Source organism: Cherax quadricarinatus, chromosome 88 (genome assembly GCF_038502225.1).
Source record: "Cherax quadricarinatus isolate ZL_2023a chromosome 88, ASM3850222v1, whole genome shotgun sequence".
Classification (NCBI taxonomy): Eukaryota; Metazoa; Arthropoda; class Malacostraca; order Decapoda; family Parastacidae; genus Cherax; species Cherax quadricarinatus.
Window position 1 is genome coordinate 15,300,842 of NC_091379.1, and position 22,960 is coordinate 15,323,801.

A 22,960-nucleotide genomic window follows, 5' to 3' on the forward strand; every position below is an offset into this window, starting at 1 on the left:
TAATACATAATCCAACAAACTACTGTCATTTCACCCTACATCATATCGTGTATACTTATTTATCCTCTTTTTCTTAAAATATGTATTACCTATAACTAAACCCCTTTCTATACAAAGTTCAATCAAAGGGCTCCCATTATCATTTACACCTGGCACCCCAAACTTACCTACCACACCCTCTCTAAAAGTTTCTCCTACTTTAGCATTCAGGTCCCCTACCACAATTACTCTCTGACTTGGTTCAAAGGCTCCTATACATTCACTTAACATCTCCCAAAATCTCTCTCTCTCCTCTGCATTCCTCTCTTCTCCAGGTGCATACACGCTTATTATGACCCACTTCTCGCATCCAACCTTTACTTTAATCCACATAATTCTCGAATTTACACATTCATATTCTCTTTTCTCCTTCCATAACTGATCATTTAACATTACTGCTACCCCTTCCTTTGCTCTAACTCTCTCAGATACTCCAGATTTAATCCCATTTATTTCCCCCCACTGAAACTCTCCTACCCCCTTCAGCTTTGTTTCGCTTAGAGCCAGGACATCCAACTTCTTTTCATTCATAACATCAGCAATCATCTGTTTCTTGTCATCCGCACTACATCCACGCACATTTAAACAACCCAGTTTTATAAAGTTTTTCTTCTTCTCTTTTTTTAGTAAATGTATACAGGAGAAGGGGTTACTAGCCCATTGCTCCCGGCATTTTAGTCGCCTCATACGACACGCATGGCTTACGGAGGAAAGATTCTTTTCCACTTCCCCATGGACAATAGAAGAAATAAAAAAGAACAAGAGCTATTTAGAATAAGGAGAAAATCCTAGATGTATGTATATATATATATGCATGTGCGTGTCTGTGAAGTGTGACCAAAGTGTAAGTAGGAGTAGCAAGATATCCCTGTTATCTAGCATGTTTATGAGACAGAAAAAGAAAACCAGCAATCCTACCATCATGCAAAACAGTTACAGGTTTTTGTTTCACAGTCATCTGGCAGGACGGTAGTACTTCCCTGGGTGGTTGCTGTCTACCAACCTACTACCTACGACTTTTAAAATATTGATAAAAAAAAAAAAAAAAAGGGAGGCAGTAATTTCATGTGCAGGCCAGGGAGGTATAACATCTTTTAGGAGTGAAGAAGAGCAGGATGTGAGTGTGTGGGAGGTACGTGAGGCATTACATAGAATGAAAGGGGGTAAAGCAGCTGGAACTGATGGGATCACGACAAAAATGTTGAAAGCAGGGGTTATATGGTGTTGGGCTGGTTGGTGTTTTGGTTTAATAAATGTATGGAAGAGGGGAAGGTACCTAGGGATTGGTAGAGAGCATATATAGTTCCTTTATATAAAGGGAAGGGGGACAAATAAGACTGTAAAAATTATAGGGGAATAAGTTTACTGAGTAGACCAGGTAAAGTGTATGGTAGTTATTATTGAAAGAATTAGAGGTAAGACATAGAGTAGGATTGCGGATGAGCAAGGAGCTTTACAGTAGGTAGGAGATGTGTAGATCAAGTGTTTATATTGAAGTATATATGTGAACAGTATTTAGCTAAAGGTAGGGAAGTTTTTATTGCATTTATGGATTTAGAAAAGGCATATGATAAAGTGGATAGGGGAGCAATATGGCAGATGTTGCAAGTGTATATGGAATAGGTAGTAAGTTACTAAATGCTGTAAAGAGTTTTTATGAGGATAGTGAGGCTCAGGTTAAGGTGTGTAGGAGAAAGGGAGATTACTTCCTGGTAAGATAAGATAAGATAAGATTTCGTTCGGATTTTTAACCCCGTAGGGTTAGCCACCCAGGATAACCCAAGAAAGTCAGTGCGTCATCGAGGACTGTCTAACTTATTTCCATTGGGGGTCCTTAATCTTGTCCCCCAGGATGTGACCCACACCAGTCAACTAACACCCAGGTACCTATTTGCTGCTTGGTGAACAGGACAACAGGTGTAAGGAAACATGTCAAAATGTTTCCACCTGCTGGGAATCGAACCCGGGTCCTCCGTGTGTGAAGCGGGAGCTTTAGCCACCAGGCCACTGGGCCATCCACAGGGATGTGTAATGTCACCATGGTTGTTTAATATATTTATAGATGGGGTTGTAAAAGAAGTAAATGCTAGGGTGTTGGGGAGAGGGGTGGGATTAAATTATGGGGAATCAAATACAAAATGGGAGTTGACTCAGTTACTTTTTGCTGATGATGCTGTGCTTATGAGAGATTCTAAAGAAAAGTTACAAAGGCTAGTGGATGACTTTGGGAGGGTGTGTAAAGGTAGAAAGTTGAAAGTGAACATAGATAAGAATAAGGTAATGAGGATATCAAACGATTTAGATAAAGAAAAATTGGATATCACATTGGAGAGAGGGAGTATGGGAGAAGTGAATGTTTTCAGATATTTGGAAGTTGACTTGTCAGGAGATGGGTTTGTGAAAGATGAGGTTAACCATAGAATTGTTGAAGGAAAAAAGGTGAGTGGTGCATTGAGGAATCTGTGGAGACAGAGAAGGGAATGTATGAAAGTATAGTGGTGTGAAGCTTGGGTTGTAAATGCTGCAGCAAGGAGGCACCTGGAGGCAGTGGAGATGTCCTGTCTAAGGGCAGTGTGTGGTGTAAATATTATGCAGAGAATTCATAGTGTGGAAATTAAGTGGTGTGGAGTTACTAAAAGTATTAATCAGAGGGCTGAGGAGGGGATGTTGAGGTAGTTTGCTCATTTAGAGAGAATGGAACAAAGTAGATTGACTTGGAGAGTGTATAAATCTGTAGGGGAAGGAAGGCGGGGTAAGGGTCGTCCTTGAAAAGGTTGGAGGGAGGGGGTAAAGGAGGTTTTGTGGGTGAGGGGCTTGGATTTCCAGCAACTGTGCTTGAGCGTGTTGGAGAGGAGTGAATGAAGATGAATGATTTTTGGGACCTGACAAGCTGTTGGAATGTGAGCAGGGTAATATTTTGTGAAGGGATTCAGGGGAACCAGTTAGCCGGACTTGGGTCCTGGAAATGGGAAGTACAACGCCTGCACTTTAACCCTTTGACTGTCGGTGTCGTATATATATGTCTTACATGCCAGTGTTTTTAACGTATTAATACGTCAAAATTGTAGTGGCTTCAGATCAAGAGAGAGAAAGCTGGTAGGCCCACAAATGAGAGAATGGGCCTGTGTGGTCAATGTGCGCAGTGTAAAAAAAAATCCTGCAGCACGCAGCCTGACCGTTTTTTTGGATTAAAATGTGGACTTTGAGATGTACAGTGGACCCCCGATTAACGATCTTTTTTCATTACAGAAGTATGTTCAGGTACCAGTACTGACTGAATTTGTTCCCATAAGGAATATTGTGAAGTAGATTAGTCCATTTCAGACCCCCAAACATACACGTACAAACGCACTTACATAAATACACTTACATAATTGGTCGCATTTGGAGGTGATCGTTAAACGGGGGTCCACTGTATTTTCATATAGTATTTATGGTTGTATTCTCGTTTTCTTGGTCTCATTTAATAGAATGGAAGATATGTGACATAAATAGAGATTATTTTGATTGGTTTCCCAATGAAAAGGACCTTGAAATTGAGCTCAAAGTATCAGAAATGTTTGCTTTTTTGCGATGTTCAAGAGTAAACAAATGATGTAACCATCCAATACGTGTCCGACTGGCTGGTCTAATACGCAGTCACAAATGAGTTGACTTATGCTGTAAAATTATTGCAATAATGCAGTAGTCTGCATAACAGTAAATAATATATTTTTTATGTGAATAAAAATTTAAAATAGAAAGCAAGAGTAATATAAGAGGGGCCTGGATATGTGACTAATAAACAGAGAAAATGTTATTTTAGTTCCAGGAATGTCTCCATTGTTTATTCTGGACCTTATTTTGAAATTGGCATCTTTTTTATTTTGTGTGAAATTGGCCAAATTGCCAATTTCTGACCACTTTATTGGGTAGTTGAAATCGATGAATGGGCCATTTCTTGTATTCATTTGATAGAACAAATGAAGTGCTAAAGAAATAGCTATGAGTTTGGTTGACTTTTACAATGGAATTGGCCGAAAATAGGGCTCGAAGTGGGCGAAATCGCCAATTCGCATATATCACTGAGATCGCTAACTTTGCGAGAGCGTAATTCCATAAGCTTTCCATCAAATTTCATACTTTTGGTGTCATTACCATTGGGAAAAGTTTCTGTTTCATTTCATAAGAAAATTTTTTTTTTTTTTCGAATATTTTGTGACACGGAGAAACACTTTAGGATTTGGGGTCTTGACAGTGATAGGGTTAAAGGAGGGGTTTGGGATATTGGTAGTTTGGAGTGACTATCTAAATTGTCATATCTGGGCACCTCTGCAAAGACACTGATTTTGTATGAGTGATAGTGAAAGTGTTGAATGATAATTAAAATTTTTTCCTTTCTTTTTGAGTTTTTCTTTCTTTTGGGTCACCCCGCCTTGGTGGGAAACGGCCAACCTGTTAAAAAAAAAAATGTTTTATTCTTATTGTAATTTTTATTATAATTTTATTTTGAATTAATGGAATAATCTTAATATAGTATAATCTAAGTGTTCTTATTCCCATGTAACCCATGATTTTATCTGTTTCATTTAAATTTATTTATTTTTATTTATTATCACACTGGCCGATTCCCACCAAGGCAGGTGTGATAATAAATAAAAATAAATAAATTTAAATGAAACAGATAAAATCATGGGTTACATGGGAATAAGAACACTTAGATTATACTATATTAAGATTATTCCATTAATTCAAAATAAAATTATAATAAAAATTACAATAAGAATAAAACATTTTTTAATATTCATGTAATCTATTTTATTGTGAAAATCATTATTGTCCTATATACATATATAAGAAGAAGAAAATTGTCAAAGTGGGAAGTCTGAATGTGCGTGGATGTTGTGCAGATGATAAGAAAGAGATGATTGTGGATGTTATGAATGAGAAGAAGCTGGATGTCCTGGCTTTAAGTGAAACAAAGCTGAAGGGGGTGGGAGAGTTTCAGTGGAGAGGAATAAATGGGATTAGGTCAGGGGTTTCAAATAGAGTTAGAGCTAAAGAAGGAGTAGCAATAATGTTGAAGGATAAGCTATGGCAGGAAAAGAGGGACTATAAATGTATTAATTCAAGGATTATGTGGAGTAAAATAAAGATTGGATGTGAAAAGTGGGTTATAATAAGCGTGTATGCACCTGGAGAAGAGAGAAGTGTAGAGGAGAGAGAGAGATTTTGGGAAATGTTGAGTGAATGCGTGGGGAGTTTTGAATCAAGTGTGAGAGTAATGGTGGTTGGGGATTTTAATGCTAAAGTGGGTAAAAATGTTATGGAGGGAGTAGTAGGTAAATTTGGGGTGCCAGGGGTAAATGTAAATGGGGAGCCTTTAATTGAGCTATGTGTAGAAAGAAATTTGGTAATAAGTAATACATATTTTATGAAAAAGAGGATAAATAAATATACAAGGTATGATGTAGCACGTAATGAAAGTAGTTTATTAGATTATGTATTGGTGGATAAAAGGTTGATGGGTAGGCTCCAGGATGTACATGTTTATAGAGGGGCAACTGATATATCGGATCATTATTTAGTTGTAGCTACAGTTAGAGTAAGAGGTAGATGGGAAAAGAGGAAGGTGGCAACAACAAGTAAGAGGGAAGTGAAAGTGTATAAACTAAGGGAGGAGGAAGTTCGGGTGAGATATAAGCGACTATTGGCAGAAAGGTGGGCTAGTGCAAAGATGAGTAGTGGGGGGGTTGAAGAGGGTTGGAATAGTTTTAAAAATGCAGTATTAGAATGTGGGGCAGAAGTTTGTGGTTATAGGAGGGTGGGGGCAGGAGGAAAGAGGAGTGATTGGTGGAATGATGAAGTAAAGGGTGTGATAAAAGAGAAAAAGGTAGCTTATGAGAGGTTTTTACAAAGCAGAAGTGTTATAAGAAGAGCAGAGTATATGGAGAGTAAAAGAAAGGTAAAGAGAGTGGTGAGAGAGTGCAAAAGGAGAGCAGATGATAGAGTGGGAGAGGCACTGTCAAGAAATTTTAATGAAAATAAGAAAAAATTTTGGAGTGAGTTAAACAAGTTAAGAAAGCCTAGGGAAAATATGGATTTGTCAGTTAAAAACAGAGTAGGGGAGTTAGTAGATGGGGAGATGGAGGTATTGGGTAGATGGCGAGAATATTTTGAGGAACTTTTAAATGTTAAGGAAGAAACAGAGGCAGTAATTTCATGCACTGGTCAGGGAGGTATACCATCTTTTAGGAGTGAAGAAGAGCAGAATGTAAGTGTGGGGGAGGTACGTGAGGCATTACGTAAAATGAAAGGGGGTAAAGCAGCTGGAACTGATGGGATCATGACAGAAATGTTAAAAGCAGGGGGGGATATAGTGTTGGAGTGGTTGGTACTTTTGTTTAATAAATGTATGAAAGAGGGGAAGGTACCTAGGGATTGGCAGAGAGCATGTATAGTCCCTTTATATAAAGGGAAAGGGGACAAAAGAGACTGTAAAAATTATAGAGGAATAAGTTTACTGAGTATACCAGGAAAAGTGTACGGTAGGGTTATAATTGAAAGAATTAGAGGTAAGACAGAATGTAGGATTGCGGATGAGCAAGGAGGTTTTAGAGTGGGTAGGGGATGTGTAGATCAGGTGTTTACATTGAAGCATATATGTGAACAGTATTTAGATAAAGATAGGGAAGTTTTTATTGCATTTATGGATTTAGAAAAGGCATATGATAGAGTGGATAGAGGAGCAATGTGGCAGATGTTGCAAGTATATGGAATAGGTGGTAAGTTATTAAATGCTGTAAAGAGTTTTTATGAGGATAGTGAGGCTCAGGTTAGGGTGTGTAGAAGAGAGGGAGACTACTTCCCAGTAAAAGTAGGTCTTAGACAGGGATGTGTAATGTCACCATGGTTGTTTAATATATTTATAGATGGGGTTGTAAAGGAAGTAAATGCTAGGGTGTTTGGGAGAGGGGTGGGATTAAATTATGGGGAATCAAATTCAAAATGGGAATTGACACAGTTACTTTTTGCTGATGATACTGTGCTTATGGGAGATTCTAAAGAAAAATTGCAAAGGTTAGTGGATGAGTTTGGGAATGTGTGTAAAGGTAGAAAGTTGAAAGTGAACATAGAAAAGAGTAAGGTGATGAGGGTGTCAAATGATTTAGATAAAGAAAAATTGGATATCAAATTGGGGAGGAGGAGTATGGAAGAAGTGAATGTTTTCAGATACTTGGGAGTTGACGTGTCGGCGGATGGATTTATGAAGGATGAGGTTAATCATAGAATTGATGAGGGAAAAAAGGTGAGTGGTGCGTTGAGGTATATGTGGAGTCAAAAAACGTTATCTATGGAGGCAAAGAAGGGAATGTATGAAAGTATAGTAGTACCAACACTCTTATATGGGTGTGAAGCTTGGGTGGTAAATGCAGCAGCGAGGAGACGGTTGGAGGCAGCGGAGATGTCCTGTTTAAGGGCAATGTGTGGTGTAAATATTATGCAGAAAATTCGGAGTGTGGAAATTAGGAGAAGGTGTGGAGTTAATAAAAGTATTAGTCAGAGGGCAGAAGAGGGGTTGTTGAGGTGGTTTGGTCATTTAGAGAGAATGGATCACAGTAGAATGACATGGAAAGCATATAAATCTATAGGGGAAGGAAGGCGGGGTAGGGGTCGTCCTCGAAAGGGTTGGAGAGAGGGGGTAAAGGAGGTTTTGTGGGTAAGGGGCTTGGACTTCCAGCAAGCGTGCGTGAGCGTGTTAGATAGGAGTGAATGGAGACGAATGGTACTTGGGACCTGACGATCTGTTGGAGTGTGAGCAGGGTAATATTTAGTGAAGGGATTCAGGGAAACCGGTTATTTTCATATAGTCGGACTTGAGTCCTGGAAATGGGAAGTACAATGCCTGCACTTTAAAGGAGGGGTTTGGGATATTGGCAGTTTGGAGGGATATGTTGTGTATCTTTATATGTTTATGCTTCTAGACTGTTGTATTCTGAGCACCTCTGCAAAAACAGTGATAATGTGCGAGTGTGGTGAAAGTGTTGAATGATGATGAAAGTATTTTCTTTTTGGGGATTTTCTTTCTTTTTTGGGTCACCCTGCCTCGGTGGGAGACGGCCGACTTTTTTAAAAAAAAAAAAAAAAAAAAAAAAAAAATACACATATGTAAAATACTATACAGAGAGTCTCCTACATGCAAACATTTGTGTTGTGAACTTTTGATGATACAATTTGAAGAAAGCGCCAAGATGTAATCAGTACATAGTAGGTTACTCTGACAGTGTCATTCATAATCTGACAGCATTGTTCATACATATGCTTATACCCCCAATATGTCTGGCGTTAGGCACAAAGAAATGGACTTACAAACGACCACTCAGAACCAAATCTGTTCGTAAGCAGGAGAGTATCTGTTCTTCCAGACATAAGTTAGATTGCCCGAAATGTCTTGCATTACTATGGGACTTTCCACTTTGTTATTGTAATGTCATCCAATTTTGTAGTAGCTATGTATCACGTGGAAATAAATTGATTGATTGATGTTTCAGTCCTGAGACTTTTGTCACCCCAAATGGTCATTTGGGGTGACAAAGGTCCCAGGACCAAAATTTATCTAGTATAATTATCCTAGGTGTATGCATTTATGTCCTTTCGTCCATATTATTTGTATTATTATCCCTTCTGCTTTCAAATAATCAGTAGCACCTTTTGTGAAAGGAAATCCTCACTGGAGTAACTGAGAGGAATTATAGGGAAGGATTTCTTGAGAATTGGGGATGCAATGTTGATACTGACTGGTAACCATTGCTGACAGTTAAAAAACAAAGTCTGTTGTGGATTTTCTGTAATGGTGTGGGGGACAGTAGGGCCAGTAGGGCCCACAACTGCTGATGTTATGGGTGTGGAAGTGAGTTAGACACTTTTCTACATAGTTGTTTGCTGCAAATATAAAGCCTGAGGCTAGGAGGATCCCAGTGGGATTAAGTCACTTTGACTTTTTTGGGTTATCCTAGGTTCTCGACACATATGCTGCTGTGTATGATAATTATAATCTATCTAACTGTATTTGTGTATACCTGAATAAACCATATGTGAGGCATGATGTAGAGAGGAGCATTCAAAACTTCAAAAAAGTGACCAGAGTAAGCACTTCACAGTGCTTACTCTGGTGCTGGAGGCCACCTTTCAGAGTGCAGTATAACCCAAAAAGAATGACCAAGAAAGGCAAACAAGCCATACCCCTAAAGAAGTGGTGGGATGATCCCATTAAGAAGACTGTCTCCTCAGCAAGGGGTAGGCTTGTTACCTAGAAGAACAGCACAAAACCACTGGACACCACAAAGGTTCAGGGAGTGGAAGTAAGCTCATGACATGTGGAGCACGGTTATGGGCAGGGAAACGTTGACACTTGAAGCAAGTTCATGACATGCAGAACAAGGTAATGGTCAGGAAAAAATTGACACTGGAAGCAAACTCATGACATGTAGAACAGGGTTATAGGCAGGGAAACATACTCTTCAACACATGAACCACAGTTTTCTACCCTGGATAGGTGACTTTATATCCCATAGCTATCCTTTACAAGATATTCATCTTAAGGAAGCTATGGCTGCCAAAATATGAGGAAGAGAGTATATTTCATTACTTACTGTATATAGCAAATTGTATTTTATTGTATCAAGAGTCCTGGAACTGAACATAGCACTGTAGTTTTAAGGAGTGTACATTCTGCAATGTGTTATGTAAGATTCTACTGTACATGTATTAATTAGTAATGACAAAATTATGGTAAAAATTTAATTTGTCTTTTTTCCTCTTTTTACAGGTTGGTTTTTCATTCCAATTAGGTGGCTCTCAAATTCCTGGTGTTAGTTTATCAAGTCAGGGAGGTGGCCAACAAACTTTTGGTTTTGGTTCATCAAGTCAGGGAGGTGGCTTTTTTGGTTCATCAGGTCAGGGAGGTGGCTTTTTTGGTTCATCAAGTCAGGGAGGTGGCCTTATTGATTCATCACGTCAGGGAGGTGGCCAACAAACTTCTGGTTTTGGTTCATCAGGTCAGGGAGGTGGCCTTTTTGGTTCATCAAGTCAGGAAGGTGGAGTTTTTGGTTCATCAAGTCAGGGAGGTGGCCAACAAACTTTTGGTTTTGGTTCATCAAGTCAGGGAGGTGGCCAACAAACTTTTGATTCAAAAAGTCAGGGAGATGACCCTCTGCTTTTAAGTTTTAGTTCAAGCACTGGTGGCCCTCAGCCTTGTAGCTTTGGCTCAAGCATGGGTAGCCCACAGACTATAGGGTCAGAAAGTCAGGGAAGTGGCCCTCAGCCTTTTAGGTTTGGTTCAAACATGGGTGGACTGCAGACTTTAGTGTCAGAAAATCAGGGAAGTGGCCCTCAGGCTTTTAGGTTTGGTTCAAGCATGGGTGGACTGCAGACTTTAGGGTCAGAAAATCAGGGAAGTGGCCCTCAGGCTTTTAGGTTTGGTTCAAGCATGGGTGACCCACAAACTTTAGTGTCAGAAAATGAGAAAAATGGCCCTCAAACTTTAGGTTCAAAAAGTCAAGGAAGTGGCCCTCATGCTTTTAGTTTTGGCTCAACAAGTCAGGGAAGCAGCCCTCAAGGTTTTGGCTCATCTAGTCAGCAAGATGGCCTGCAAACGTTGAGTTGCCAGCAAGAGCATATGGAGGTTGAATTTGACAGTTCGAATGGTGGCTCTGCAGATAATTTAGAAGATTTGAAGAGTGGATCTGGTGTTCATCTCCTGCAGATTGTAAATCTACAGAAATTTGATGGCTCATGGACACTGCCAGATGTGGCTAAACTCTGTTCAGTGAGTCTTGCCCAACTCCAGGACAAGAAGCCTTCCCAGGTAAGAGCTATCACATCATCAATGAACCAAAAGATTATCTAAATTTAAGATATTAATATATTCCAAACTTGTCACATTTTCTTATTTTCTTGTACAATAAATTTAATACACAAATAACCCGCACATAGAAAAGAGGAGCTTAACGCCGACGTTTCGGTCTGACTTGGACCATTTACAAATGGTCTAAGTTGGACCAAAACATCGTCGTAAGCTTCACTTTTCTATGTGCGGGTTATTTGTGTTGTTCCAGTCACGATATAGTGTCTTTTTTTTTGTTATTTATAAATTTAATTATATACAAAATGCACGGAATATTTTGCATTTGCTTACTACTGACCAGGTTGTAACATCCACACCAACAATCCCTTTTTACTGTTGTATCTGGGTGCCTCTGAATAGACAGTGATTATGTATGAGTGAGTTGAAAGTGTTGAATGATGATGAACGTATTTTCTTTTTGGGGATTTTTTCTTTCTTTTTGGGTCACCCTGCCTCGGTGGGAGATGGCCAACTTGTTGAAAAAGAAATAATTAAGATGTAATCAGGGATGCACTTGATATAAGATCAATAATCACAACAATATCATGGTATGACTGTGAGTGATGTAAATGGTTTAGAAACTGACAAGTTGAAGAATTAAGACACATGCAACATTTGGCAATCTTTATTGAGGAAATGTTATGCCAGGCAGCGGCTTCTTTGTATTGGACTGAGGAAGCCACTAGATGGTGAAGCATTTCCTCAACAAAGATTCCCAAATGTTGCACAGATGTCTCAGTCTTCAACATGACTATGAATGTTTGTTAAGGCAAGCTTTAATTGTCTAATCTACAAATAATTTTACAGTTATTTTTATTTTTAGTGTTGTGAAGGCTTACTCAGCCCTGTAACAACTTCTGACAGTATTACCCAGGCTGGCTCCTCCTCAGGAAAATTAGTGAATAGAAAAAGAAATAATAACAGACAAACATAAACACTTTATTATGTAGAAAATATAAAATGTAAAACACTTAAATATGAAATATTAATCCTACATTAAAGAAAATGAAAAATGAAAAATATAAATGATAACTGAATTCAACGCTAATTTAAAACTTGGGTGTCTGGTGTTGGTGACACTGCTTGTTGAAATCGTAGCCGTTGCTGATGTGGGGGGGGGGGGGTCGCAGGTGTTGGTGACCACCACTGGCTAGTTCTTCACAGATTATCGCCGTGAGTAGTATCCCAATGACAGGAAAGCAGGTTCTTTACCGCTGCAATGAAGTGGGGTTACGTCCTGCAATTTCATACAGGTGCACAGGTAATTAGATCCAAAATGGGGAAGTCTCTGGACGTTAGTCCTTCTCCATCCGTTCTTCTCGTTGATTGACAGGTGACCCTCACTGTCATCCAAGCTGAAAAGATAGACAGGTTACCCACTGCTTAAATAATCACTCTCCATGGCAGTGTACAATACTCAAAAGGCATGGTGATTATTACAACAGTCAACCTAGAGCAAGACTGAAAGGACTAAGTTTATTATTGGTCAAAAGTGAAGCTTTTAACCAATAAATCCACTAGAATACAAGGCAGGCATGTACTTACAGTAGTGTTGGGAGCTGTGAGTCGAGTGATTTACTGTTTGACCAGAGCCCCACACGTCACCTTTCGAGGGGGGGGGGAAGAGGGAGGGGAAGGGATAGCGGGAGCTAGACTGACCACGTTAACAAGCAGCCGGCAATCAAACTATCACTTTAGGGGTGGGGGAGAAAAGGCGGGAAAAACGGGAGCGTGATTTACCCTACCTTAACTAGTAGCCGGCAATGAAACTATCACTTTCGGGGAGGGGGAAGGAAGGCGGGAGCTTGACTTACCCTACCTTAACTAGTAGCAAGTAATGAAACTATCGTTACTATATCTCTACTCCTATCTATTGAACTTTTCCCTCACACTCCCCCATACCAAGACTTATAGTCAAGGAGTATAAGAAGAATAGGCGAGGAAAAAGTTCTAATATGTGGAAGTCGCGTAAGGCAACAAATCTTCTACTGACTGTCACGACTTAACCAGTCAGAGAAATAATTGGATGAACCATTGATATACACAATATGGAACTTAAAAGCCTGGAGTGCCAATGTCCACCTCAAGAGGCGACTATTGGTTCCCTTAAAAGTTTCTAGGTATATCAAAGGTTTGTGGTCCGTTTCTAAAATGAATTCTTTTCCCAGCAAATAAAATTTAAGTTTGGAGATACCCCACACAAGGGCTAAACATTCCTTTTCTATTGTGGAGTATCTTGTTTCTGCGGGAAGGAGTTTCCAGCTTAGGAAGCATACAGGGAAGGGAGTACCATCATGGTATTGTAGTAACACTGCACCTAAGCCCGTATTGGAGGCATCAGTTCTCAAACAAAATGTTTTATTAATATCTGGAATCTTAAGTATAGGGTCTTTCGAAAAGATACTTTTAATCTCATTAAACTTTTCCCGAGCTACGTCGGAAAGTTCAAGAGGTTCCTTCACAGACTTTTTAAGGAAGTCAGATAAGATGCCTATAAGATCAGTAAGGTTCGGGATAAACCGTGCATAACAATTTACAGAACCAAGAAAGCTTCGCATGAGCTTCTTGGTTTTGGGGAATTTAAATTCTAATAAAGCTTTGATCTTACTGGGGAGAGGCTGCAGAGTGTTATTAGAAAGTATCAGTCCAAGATATCTAATCTTGTTATACCCAAGGAAGCATTTCTTCGGCTTGGCAGTGAGGCCATGTGAGCGTAACCTACGCAAAACTGATGTTAATGTTTGGATATGTTCGCCCCACGTAGATGTCATTACGTAAATGTTATCAAAATAAACTGAAACATTTGGCATATTACCCAAGACCTTTCTCATCAGTCTCACGTAGGTAGCACAGGCAGTTACCAAACCGAAGGGCATAGTTCTATACTGCATCAGTCCTTGGTGTGTAGGAAAAGTGGTGTACTGCTTAGAAGAAGGATCTAACATTACTTGATGATATGCCTGTGCAATATCAATCTCTGAAAAGAAGGAAGCGTCATAAAATTTGTGTAGATCGCTATCTATTAAGGGCATAGGCTCAGCATCCCACTGAGTTATAGCATTAAGGCCTCTGAAGTCAATAGCAAGTCTATATGAATTATCCTCCTTCTTAACCATGACTACTGGTGAGCAATATGCAGATACTGAAGGTTCAATGATCTTTAGTTTTAATAATTTGTCTACCTCTCGGTCAAATGCATCCCTAAGGTGAACTGGAACTGGGTATAATTTCCGTTTGATAGGATTGTCCGTCAATAAGTCAATCTTATGGACTACCGTGGAGGTAACACCTGGAATATCAGTAAAGACGTCTGAAAAGTTACTCACACATTGAAGTAGTTCATGTCTCTTATGGTCATCCAAAGATTCATTAATATTAATGTTGGTTGCATCCGAGTGGTCAAGAGTCACCAAGTCATGTAGTTCTTCATCATGGTCTAAGTTAGAGGTGTCAATTACGCACACTTTACATTCTTCAGTTGTCTTATCAAGTTCGTGTGGAAAAACTAAGTCAAAGTTATTAAGGCAGTTAACCGAATTTCTTCGGTAATATTTCTTAAGGATGTTGATATGATAAAGCTTAGGTTTCCCCTTGACTTCTATGAGGTAGTCAACTTTCCCACAAATTTTTAATACTTTATATGGACCTTTCCATGCTACTAACAATTTATTTGACTTAATCGGCAAAAGTACAAGAACTTCATCTCCTACTTTAAAACTTCTCCTCTGACTTTTGGAATCAAAATAGGTTTTGTACTGGTCCATTGACAAGCTTAGGTTTTTCGAAACTATGTCAGAGGTCTCCTCAAGTTTGGATCTAAGGTCAAGGAGAAACTGGTAAGAAGACTGAACCTCAGCATTTACCTCCTCATTAGTCCATAAGTCATGAAGGATGGACAGTGGACCTCTGGCCTGTCTACCATAGAGAAGTTCAAAAGGTGAAAACCCCAAAGAGTCACTGGGAACTTCCCTCATGGCAAACAAAGCACAGGGTAGGTAACGATGCCACTCCTTAGGTTTAAGGGGGCAAAGTTTCCTTAAAATGGACTTGAGAATCGAATGCTGGCGCTCAATCCTCCCATTACAGCTGGGATGATAGGGTGTGGTGAAGAGAGGCTTCACTCCCAGAAGTTGGTATAGATGTTGCATTAAGTCAGATGTGAATTGTGTCCCACAGTCAGACAAAATTTCTCTAGGGATGCCCACTCTGGAGAAGATGGACAAAAGGGCTTCAGCCACCTCTGTAGTAGTTATGGTCTTTAAGGGAACTGCTTCAGGGAAACTCGAAGCATAATCAACTAATGTTAATATATATCTATGTCCCCCAGATGAAAGTGGAGATAAAAGACCAACGATGTCAATAGCTACTCTTTCAAAAGGTACCGTAAAGACTGGCATTTTGACCATAGGTACTCGCCTGGTACCTCGGGAGGATGACAGTTGGCAAACTTTACACGATCTACAATAGTTAGTGACATCTGAGGACATTTTAGGCCAAAAATAGGTTTCCCTAATTTTATTTAAAGTTTTACGATGTGAGAAATGTCCGGCCACTGGCAGGTCATGAGCCATTTTAAGAACAGTCTCTCTGCATTGACTTGGGACAACTAAGATGGAATAGTCTGTCTCATCTGAATTTAATTTGAATACTGACTTGTGCAAGATTTTTTTTTTTTTTTTTTTTTTTTCAACAAGTCGGTCGTCTCCCACCGAGGCAGGGTGACCCAAAAAAAAGAAAGAAAATCCCCAAAAAGAAAATACTTTCATCATCATTCAACACTTTCACCACACTCGCACATTATCACTGGTTTTGCAGAGGTGCTCAGAATACAACAGTTTAGAAGCATATACGTATAGAGATACACAACATATCCCTCCAAACTGCCAATATCCCAAACCCCTCCTTTAAAGTGCAGGCATTGTACTTCCCATTTCCAGGACTCAAGTCCGACTATATGAAAATAACCGGTTTCCCTGAATCCCTTTATATATTCAAATTTATATGAAAAGTTTTTCCTTTGAATAACTTGATTTTGTTTAGCGGCATTATGGCAATTCTGAAGAGAAGGGCAATTACGTTGTAAATTGACAAAAGAGTCCTTCAATATATCTAAAGGCTTAAAGTCAGGGAAAATCAAAGGATGGACAGTAGGAGAAGCCTGGGCTTTGGTCTGAGCCCTAGTCAAGACATTTATGGTATCGGAGGTGATATCTTCACTTTCATCTAACAAGTGAACCTGTGATCCTACTACCTCGCTTTCGAGAATAGCATCACTGGTTTTTAATCCCACATGAATCTCACGAGACATTGTCTCATCTGAACTTTCGAGGGGCTTCTCCGACTCTACAGAAAGAGGATCTGAAACACTTATATCCATCTTTGGTGATGAAAGGTCAACCTCAGAAGGAAGAATGGCACCTTTTACATTACCTATTAGTACGGAGCAAGAAGTGATGGGAGCTAGTACGGCTTCAGACCAACCTGTGAACCATTTAGACCTAATGTAACAACGGATGGCAGGAAAAGTGCCCGTACGGCCCAAGTAGTCTGAAAGTATAGCAGAGGAATGAGTTTCTTTAAGGTTAGGGAACAGCTTATCAGAAATGACTATACATGTGCATCCAGTGTCTCGTAAAATGGTAGATACATTAAGTCCATTAACTGTTCCTGAACAGAAGGGTGCTTGGTCATTACAGTCTTTAAAACATCTTCCAACTTTTTGGACCTTCTTAGAAGGACAATCTGGACGTTTATGTCCCTTAAGACCACACAAATGACAAACAGGAATAAAAGAAGTCATTTTACTTTCCACTAGAGGCTTTGATTTCTTAAAGGTCTGATGAACCCTTGCCCTTAGGGTTCGATCCCTTTAGGTCTTTATAGGAATTGTGAGCCTCAGCATACAGGTCAGCAGCCTCAGCAACTTCCTCAGCTTTAATCAGGTTACGTTCTCTGATGAATGTTCGTATCTGGTGATCTGGTGGGGAAGAGCTGTCAGGAACTGGTCAGCAACCATGAAGTCTCTAAGAGATTCATAACTGTGATCAATTCCTGAACTCTCTATCCAAAAGTCGAACAAACGAAAGAGTGTTACCTGTAGCTGCTGAAAGTTCTGGCCAGGCTGTAAGGTGGCATACCTGAAATCTTTCCTGTAAGAATTTGTGGTTTTTTGATATGCTTTAAGGATCGCCTTCTTCAGTAGGTTATAATTACATATAATATCCTGCGACCGGTGGCCTGGTGGCTAAAGCTCCCGCTTCACGCACGGAGGGCCCGGGTTCGATTCCCGGCAGGTGGAAACATTTCGACACGTTTCCTTACACCTGTTGTCCTGTTCACCTAGCAGCAAATAGGTACCTGGGTGTTAGTCGACTGGTGTGGGTCGCATCCTGGGGGACAAGATTAAGGACCCCAATGGAAATAAGTTAGACAGTCCTCGATGACGCACTGACTTTCTTGGGTTATCCTGGGTGGCTAACCCTCCGGGGTTAAAAATCCGAACGAAATCTTATCTTAATCTTATCTTATCTTCAAAGCGGTACCAGAAAATAACATTCCTAACCTGGTAGCCCAGGTGTCAGCAGGCCATTCACAGAGGGTAGCGGTATTTTCAAACCTGATAATGTAAGAAGTTATGTCTTCCCCCTCTGTGAAGGGAGGTAAATTAGGTGTTGGAATATGTGCACTAGCTGCACGTTGTTCCATTATTCCTTCATCTAATTGCTGTTGTGAGAAAGTTAACTTCTTATTCTTTAATTCAAGGCGAGTTTGTTCGAGTTCGCGATCCTTTTCTCTCTCCCTTAACTCATATTCTCTGTCCTTTGCTCTTTCTTCAAGTTCCCTTAATTTAAACTGTTCTTCACGTACTCTTGCTCTCTCCTCACGATCAAGTCTTATCACGCTCCTTTTTGTCTTCTCTTTCGATTCTCTCTCTCTCCTTTTTCTCTTCTCTTTCGATTCTCTCTCTCTCCTTATTCTCTTCTCTTTCGATTCTCTCTCTCTCCTTATTCTCTTCTCTTTCCCTTTCTAGCTGTCTTTCCTGGATCTTAGCACTAATGAAAGATTCTAAATTTTTCCCTGTTATTCCTAACTTACTTCCAGCGTTCATCCAAAACTGGTATTCATCCATACTTGCAAGAATAACTTAAACTATCAAGGGAAATGAAACGGGTATTAAAGAAAATGGAGGGTTCAATTCCTGCTCCGCTCAAACTAAATAAACCAGAGGGCTTGATCCCTGCTTCAATTAAACCATATGTATTAATGAAAACGAAGGGTTCTATGCCGGCTCTGAGCAAACAGTAAGTAGAATGGGGTCCCTTGACCATCCAATCTTCTCACCAACAAATCAAGAGTGTCCTATGACGGTTCCCTTGATATAATGAAGAGCTCAATGAAACAAGTTGTCACTGGAAAATCTCGGGTCCCTAGAGTCTAATCCTCCAAAGTGTTTCAAGCTCACACACAATTAGGTGGCAGAATTAAATATTATATCCTGCCTGACTTGACTTACAATAAATTGAGACTATAACAATCACCAAATCTTTTAAATACCTGTACTGTAGTCCTACCATAGAGAATGATTACTCATGGCTGTTGGTAACCGTCTGTGGTATGCGGCGTTGAAGTTCCAATGGTAGATTCGAGATGGAGTTGAATCTTGATTCTGTAGAGTTGATCCTGGCAAGGTCGCCACTTGTGAAGGCTTACTCAGCCCTGTAACAACTTCAGTCAGTATTACTCAGGCTGGCTCCTCCTCAGGAAAATTAGTGAATAGAAAAAGAAATAATAACAGACAAACATAAACACTTTATTATGTAGAAAATATAAAATGTAAAACACTTAAATATGAAATATTAATCCTACATTAAAGAAAATGAAAAATGAAAAATATAAATGATAACTGAATTCAACGCTAATTTAAAACTTGGGTGTCTGGTGTTGGTGACACTGCTTGTTGAAATCGTAGCCGTTGCTGATGTGGGGGGGGGGGGGGGTCGCAGGTGTTGGTGACCACCACTGGCTAGTTCTTCACAGATTATCGCCGTGAGTAGTATCCCGACTTTCGGGGAGGGGGAAGGAAGGCGGGAGCTTGACTTACCCTACCTTAACTAGTAGCCGGTAATGAAACTATCGTTACTATATCTCTACTCCTATCTATTGAACTTTTCCCTCACAATTGTCACACCGGCCGATTCCCACCAAGGCAGGGTGGCCCGAAAAAGAAAAACTTTCACCATCATTCACTCCATCACTGTCTTGCCAGAAGGGTGCTTTACACTACAGTTTTTAAACTGCAACATTAACACCCCTCCTTCAGAGTGCAGGCACTGTACTTCCCATCTCCAGGACTCAAGTGTGGCCTGCTGGTTTCCCTGAATCCCTTCATAAATGTTACTTTGCTCACACTCCAACAGCACGTCAAGTATTAAAAACCATTTGTCTCCATTCACTCCTATCAAACACGCTCACGCATGTTTTACAGACAATAGTATAAACTTGTACATTGGTACTGGGGCCATATGTGTAGGCATACCTTATTAATAACTGATTTATATTTAACCTTGGTTAGCCACCAGAGGTTGAATTTGAATTGGTCATTGAGGTGCTGAAAAACCCATATTGGTTTTGTACTTTTCCTGAATACTTATAATGATAATTCCAAGTATTGAAAACTGGATAGGCTATTGTAAAAAAATCATAGAAATACTCTGCGCTTCCATCCTCTAAGCATTTTAAATTTACATTTTCTGATATCTGCCTAATAAATTCTCACAATTTATTGTAATGTGTGTGTTTTTGTCAGCTATTTTAAAGCTACTGTTAAATAAAAAATGGCACAATACCATGACTGGAACAATACACAAATAACCCGCACATAGAAGAGAGGAGCTTACAATGATGTTTCGGTCCGACTTGGACCATTACAAAGTTACACTAATGAAAAGAGGAGAGGGAGAGAGTATATATAGGCCAGCAGACAGGGACGGGACAAGAGGTAATAGTGGAGGTAGTAGTAGTAGTAGTGGAGTCAGTCAAATACTAAGAAAGAGGAGGAATGCAAGGGAGCTAGGAGCCCACAGAGGGTAGGAGCAAGAACACAGAGGGTGGAAAAATACCCAAGGCAGAAGAAAGAATACCCAAAGGAAAAAGAAAAAAGGGGAAGAGGGAAAAGAGGAAAAAAAGAATCAGGTTAAGTCACGGGTGTTCTGAAGTTCGGAGCATTTTGCAATGTAATGGGAAAGGAAGGCATCTATAGAGACAAAGCCACGACTAAGATTCATATAAGGAAAGTTGTGTGTAAGGGAGGATTCAATGAGATGGTGACTGTGAAAGTTGGAAGTAGGGTAGACAGTTTTAGCAGAAGACCAGTCAATAGGATGACTGGAACAGAACTTCTCCAGGCTGAGGGACTGACAACCTCAAATCTACGACTTCAAGGGTGATGGACTGATTACATCGTCTTCAAATCTCTACTGCTCCTGCCTACTTTCTGTACTCAACTGAAGAAGCCTACTGTGTAGGCGAAACGTTTCGAAATAAAGATACCTAACTGTTGCATATGTGTCTTACCTAACAACTTGTCGGTATTTTATACCATTTCGATGTTCATACCATTTCGATGTTCAGGATGACTGTAATCTCTGACATGACAGAAAAGAGCATTGTTAGTGTTGGCATGCCTAACACTACTTTTGTGCTCCCTAAGTCTGTCAGAAAGAGATTGGCCAGTTTCTCCAAAGTACTGCAGAGGACAGGAGGAACAAGAAATAGAGTAGACACCAGGAGCAACTATAGAGGGAGGAGGAGGTATGAACTAGATTAATGTGAAGAGTGTTAGTCTGGCGAAAAGTAAGTTTGGTCTAAGTAACTGAGAGAGTTGTTGAGATTAGAAAGATCAGAAATGTAGGGAAGGCAGAGAACAGGAGAGTTTGCAGGAGTAGAGAGTTTGGGAGAGAAGCCTGTTTAGCACGTGAGAAGGCAGTCTATGAAATGGGAACGATATCCAAGATGGGAAAATGAATTATGAAGAGTGGAAATTTCTGATTCTAGGAACTGAGGATCACAAATGCAGAGAGCAAGGAGAAAGAGGGAGGTAAGAGCACTTTTCTTGACAGGAATGCACATGCTGTCTAGATCTATCACTTAGATTATCCAGAATTCTTATACAGTGGTACCTCGGGATACGAACTTAATTCGTTCCAGAAGGCTGTTTGAGTACTGATGCTGAATGAATTTGTTCCCATAAGAAATAATGTAAATTAGATTAATCCATTTCAGACCCCCAAAAATTCACTTACAAAAGCAATTACATAAATACACTTAAATAATTGTTTGAGTTTTGAGCTGTTCGTATCCTGAGGTACCACTGTACTGTATTAAAAATGGTATCTATTTCTGCTTCACTCCTCCCTTTTCCCTGGATCTCTCTCTAGCTTGACCTCAGAGTGCTTGGTTGGTAGTGCACTCAGCTTACACATTGAGGCTCGTGGTTTGATCCCCGGTATAGGTGGAAACATTAAGAAGTGTTTCCTTAAAACGCCTGCTGTCTATGTTCATTTAGCGGTAAGTAGGCACCTGGGTGTTAGCCAACTGGTGTGGGTCACATGCTGGGGGACAAAACCTAATTTGCCCTAAATGATTTGCATAACCAAGGGCTTTCTATAAAGCATTTCATTGATGTCAGCTAGGCCTGTATATGTTGTACTTGTGAAAACAAGGGTTATTATTTTTATAATATTATACCTGATAAAGTCCAGCCCCCAGATAATATATTATACACACATAGTGGTAATAAAAGTTTCCCTGCAACACAGTCTTTTTTATGTACTTGTTGGCTATGAGCTAAGGAGAAAATACGCAGAAAGGTTCAGTTGCCTCCCAGCATACATGAAGGGGATTACCAATAGACCCCTGGCTGTCTTCAAGAGGGAGCTGGACAGGCACCTAAAGTCAGCACTTGACCAGCCAGGCCGTGGTTCATACGTTGGTTTGCGTACAGCCAGGTTGATGAGATCCTGATCCACCACGAGGCCTGGTCATGGACCGGGCCGCTGGGACATTTACCCCCGAAACACCTTTCAGGTATACCGAGATCATGAATTCTAAGAGCAGAGCAAATAAAACACTCCAGCACTGGAGTGTTGCTGAAGAGGCACTGTTTGATCCAAAGAATTGGATATGTGCTACCCTGGAAATGAAGTTAATATATTTTATTTACAGAGTTCTAGATGGAAAGGGATTTATACTCAATTTAATTTTTTAAAAAGATGTTTTGGGTTGAAGAACAACAAATTTGCCAAGCAACATTACATTAAACCTCATAAGAAACTAAAATTTATTGTCAAATGATGTCAACTGAATCAGTGTGAATCATAAATTACATCCATTTAGTAGTTTTTTCATAAAGTTAGACTCTTAAGTACGATATGTTTCTGAAGAAATAATGAACCTTTATTTTCAGAATGAAAATGCCTGGGCCACCGCTGTAGCACTGGCATTGCTGGAGAACAAATTTGACGCAGTGCGTGACGAGTGGAGTCTCTTGGCCAACAAGGCTCGACTATATATATCTAACTCTGGTGAAGATGTGGAGGCTCTTCTCAAGGCTGCTCAGACGTTCCTGGCAACACAACAGCAGTAATAGCGTCATATATGACTTTTTATGAGAATATGCACAGTACAGTGGACCCCCGGTTAACGAACTTTTTTCATTCCAATAGTATGTTCAGGTGCCAGTACTGACCGAATTTTTTCCCATAAGGAATATTGTGAAGTAGATTAGTCCATTTCAGACCCCCAAACATACACGTACAAATGCACTTACATAAATACACTTACATAATTGGTCGCATTTGGAGGTGATCGTTAAGCGGGGGTCCACTGTATTTTATTAGTAATTTATATTTTTAAGGATAGTATATTTCGCTTATTATGCCACTAGTTTTTTAACATACTGTTTGAATATCTTTTATCAGAATCCCACTTGCATTTAGCATTGATGAATATTAATTATTCTTTCCAAATATATAATAT

The 22,960-nt window shown here is 39.8% G+C and overlaps 1 protein-coding gene across 3 annotated transcripts in view; it reads left to right on the forward strand.

The window, feature by feature from the left end:
• The window catches only part of LOC128698456 (von Willebrand factor A domain-containing protein 5A), a 102,333-nt gene extending 79,618 nt beyond the window's left edge, over positions 1-22,715 (forward strand). For 2 of the 3 annotated variants that reach the window (XM_070103998.1, XM_070104000.1), the window contains 2 exons: positions 9,848-10,885; positions 22,389-22,715. In XM_070103998.1, coding sequence (XP_069960099.1) covers positions 9,848-10,885; positions 22,389-22,568 — 1,218 coding nt within the window. In that variant the 3' untranslated portion in view covers positions 22,569-22,715. The remainder of the gene's footprint in view (positions 1-9,847; positions 10,886-22,388) is intronic. The other variant, XM_070103999.1, reaches the window with a different exon arrangement.
• Positions 22,716-22,960: the final 245 nt, after the last annotated feature.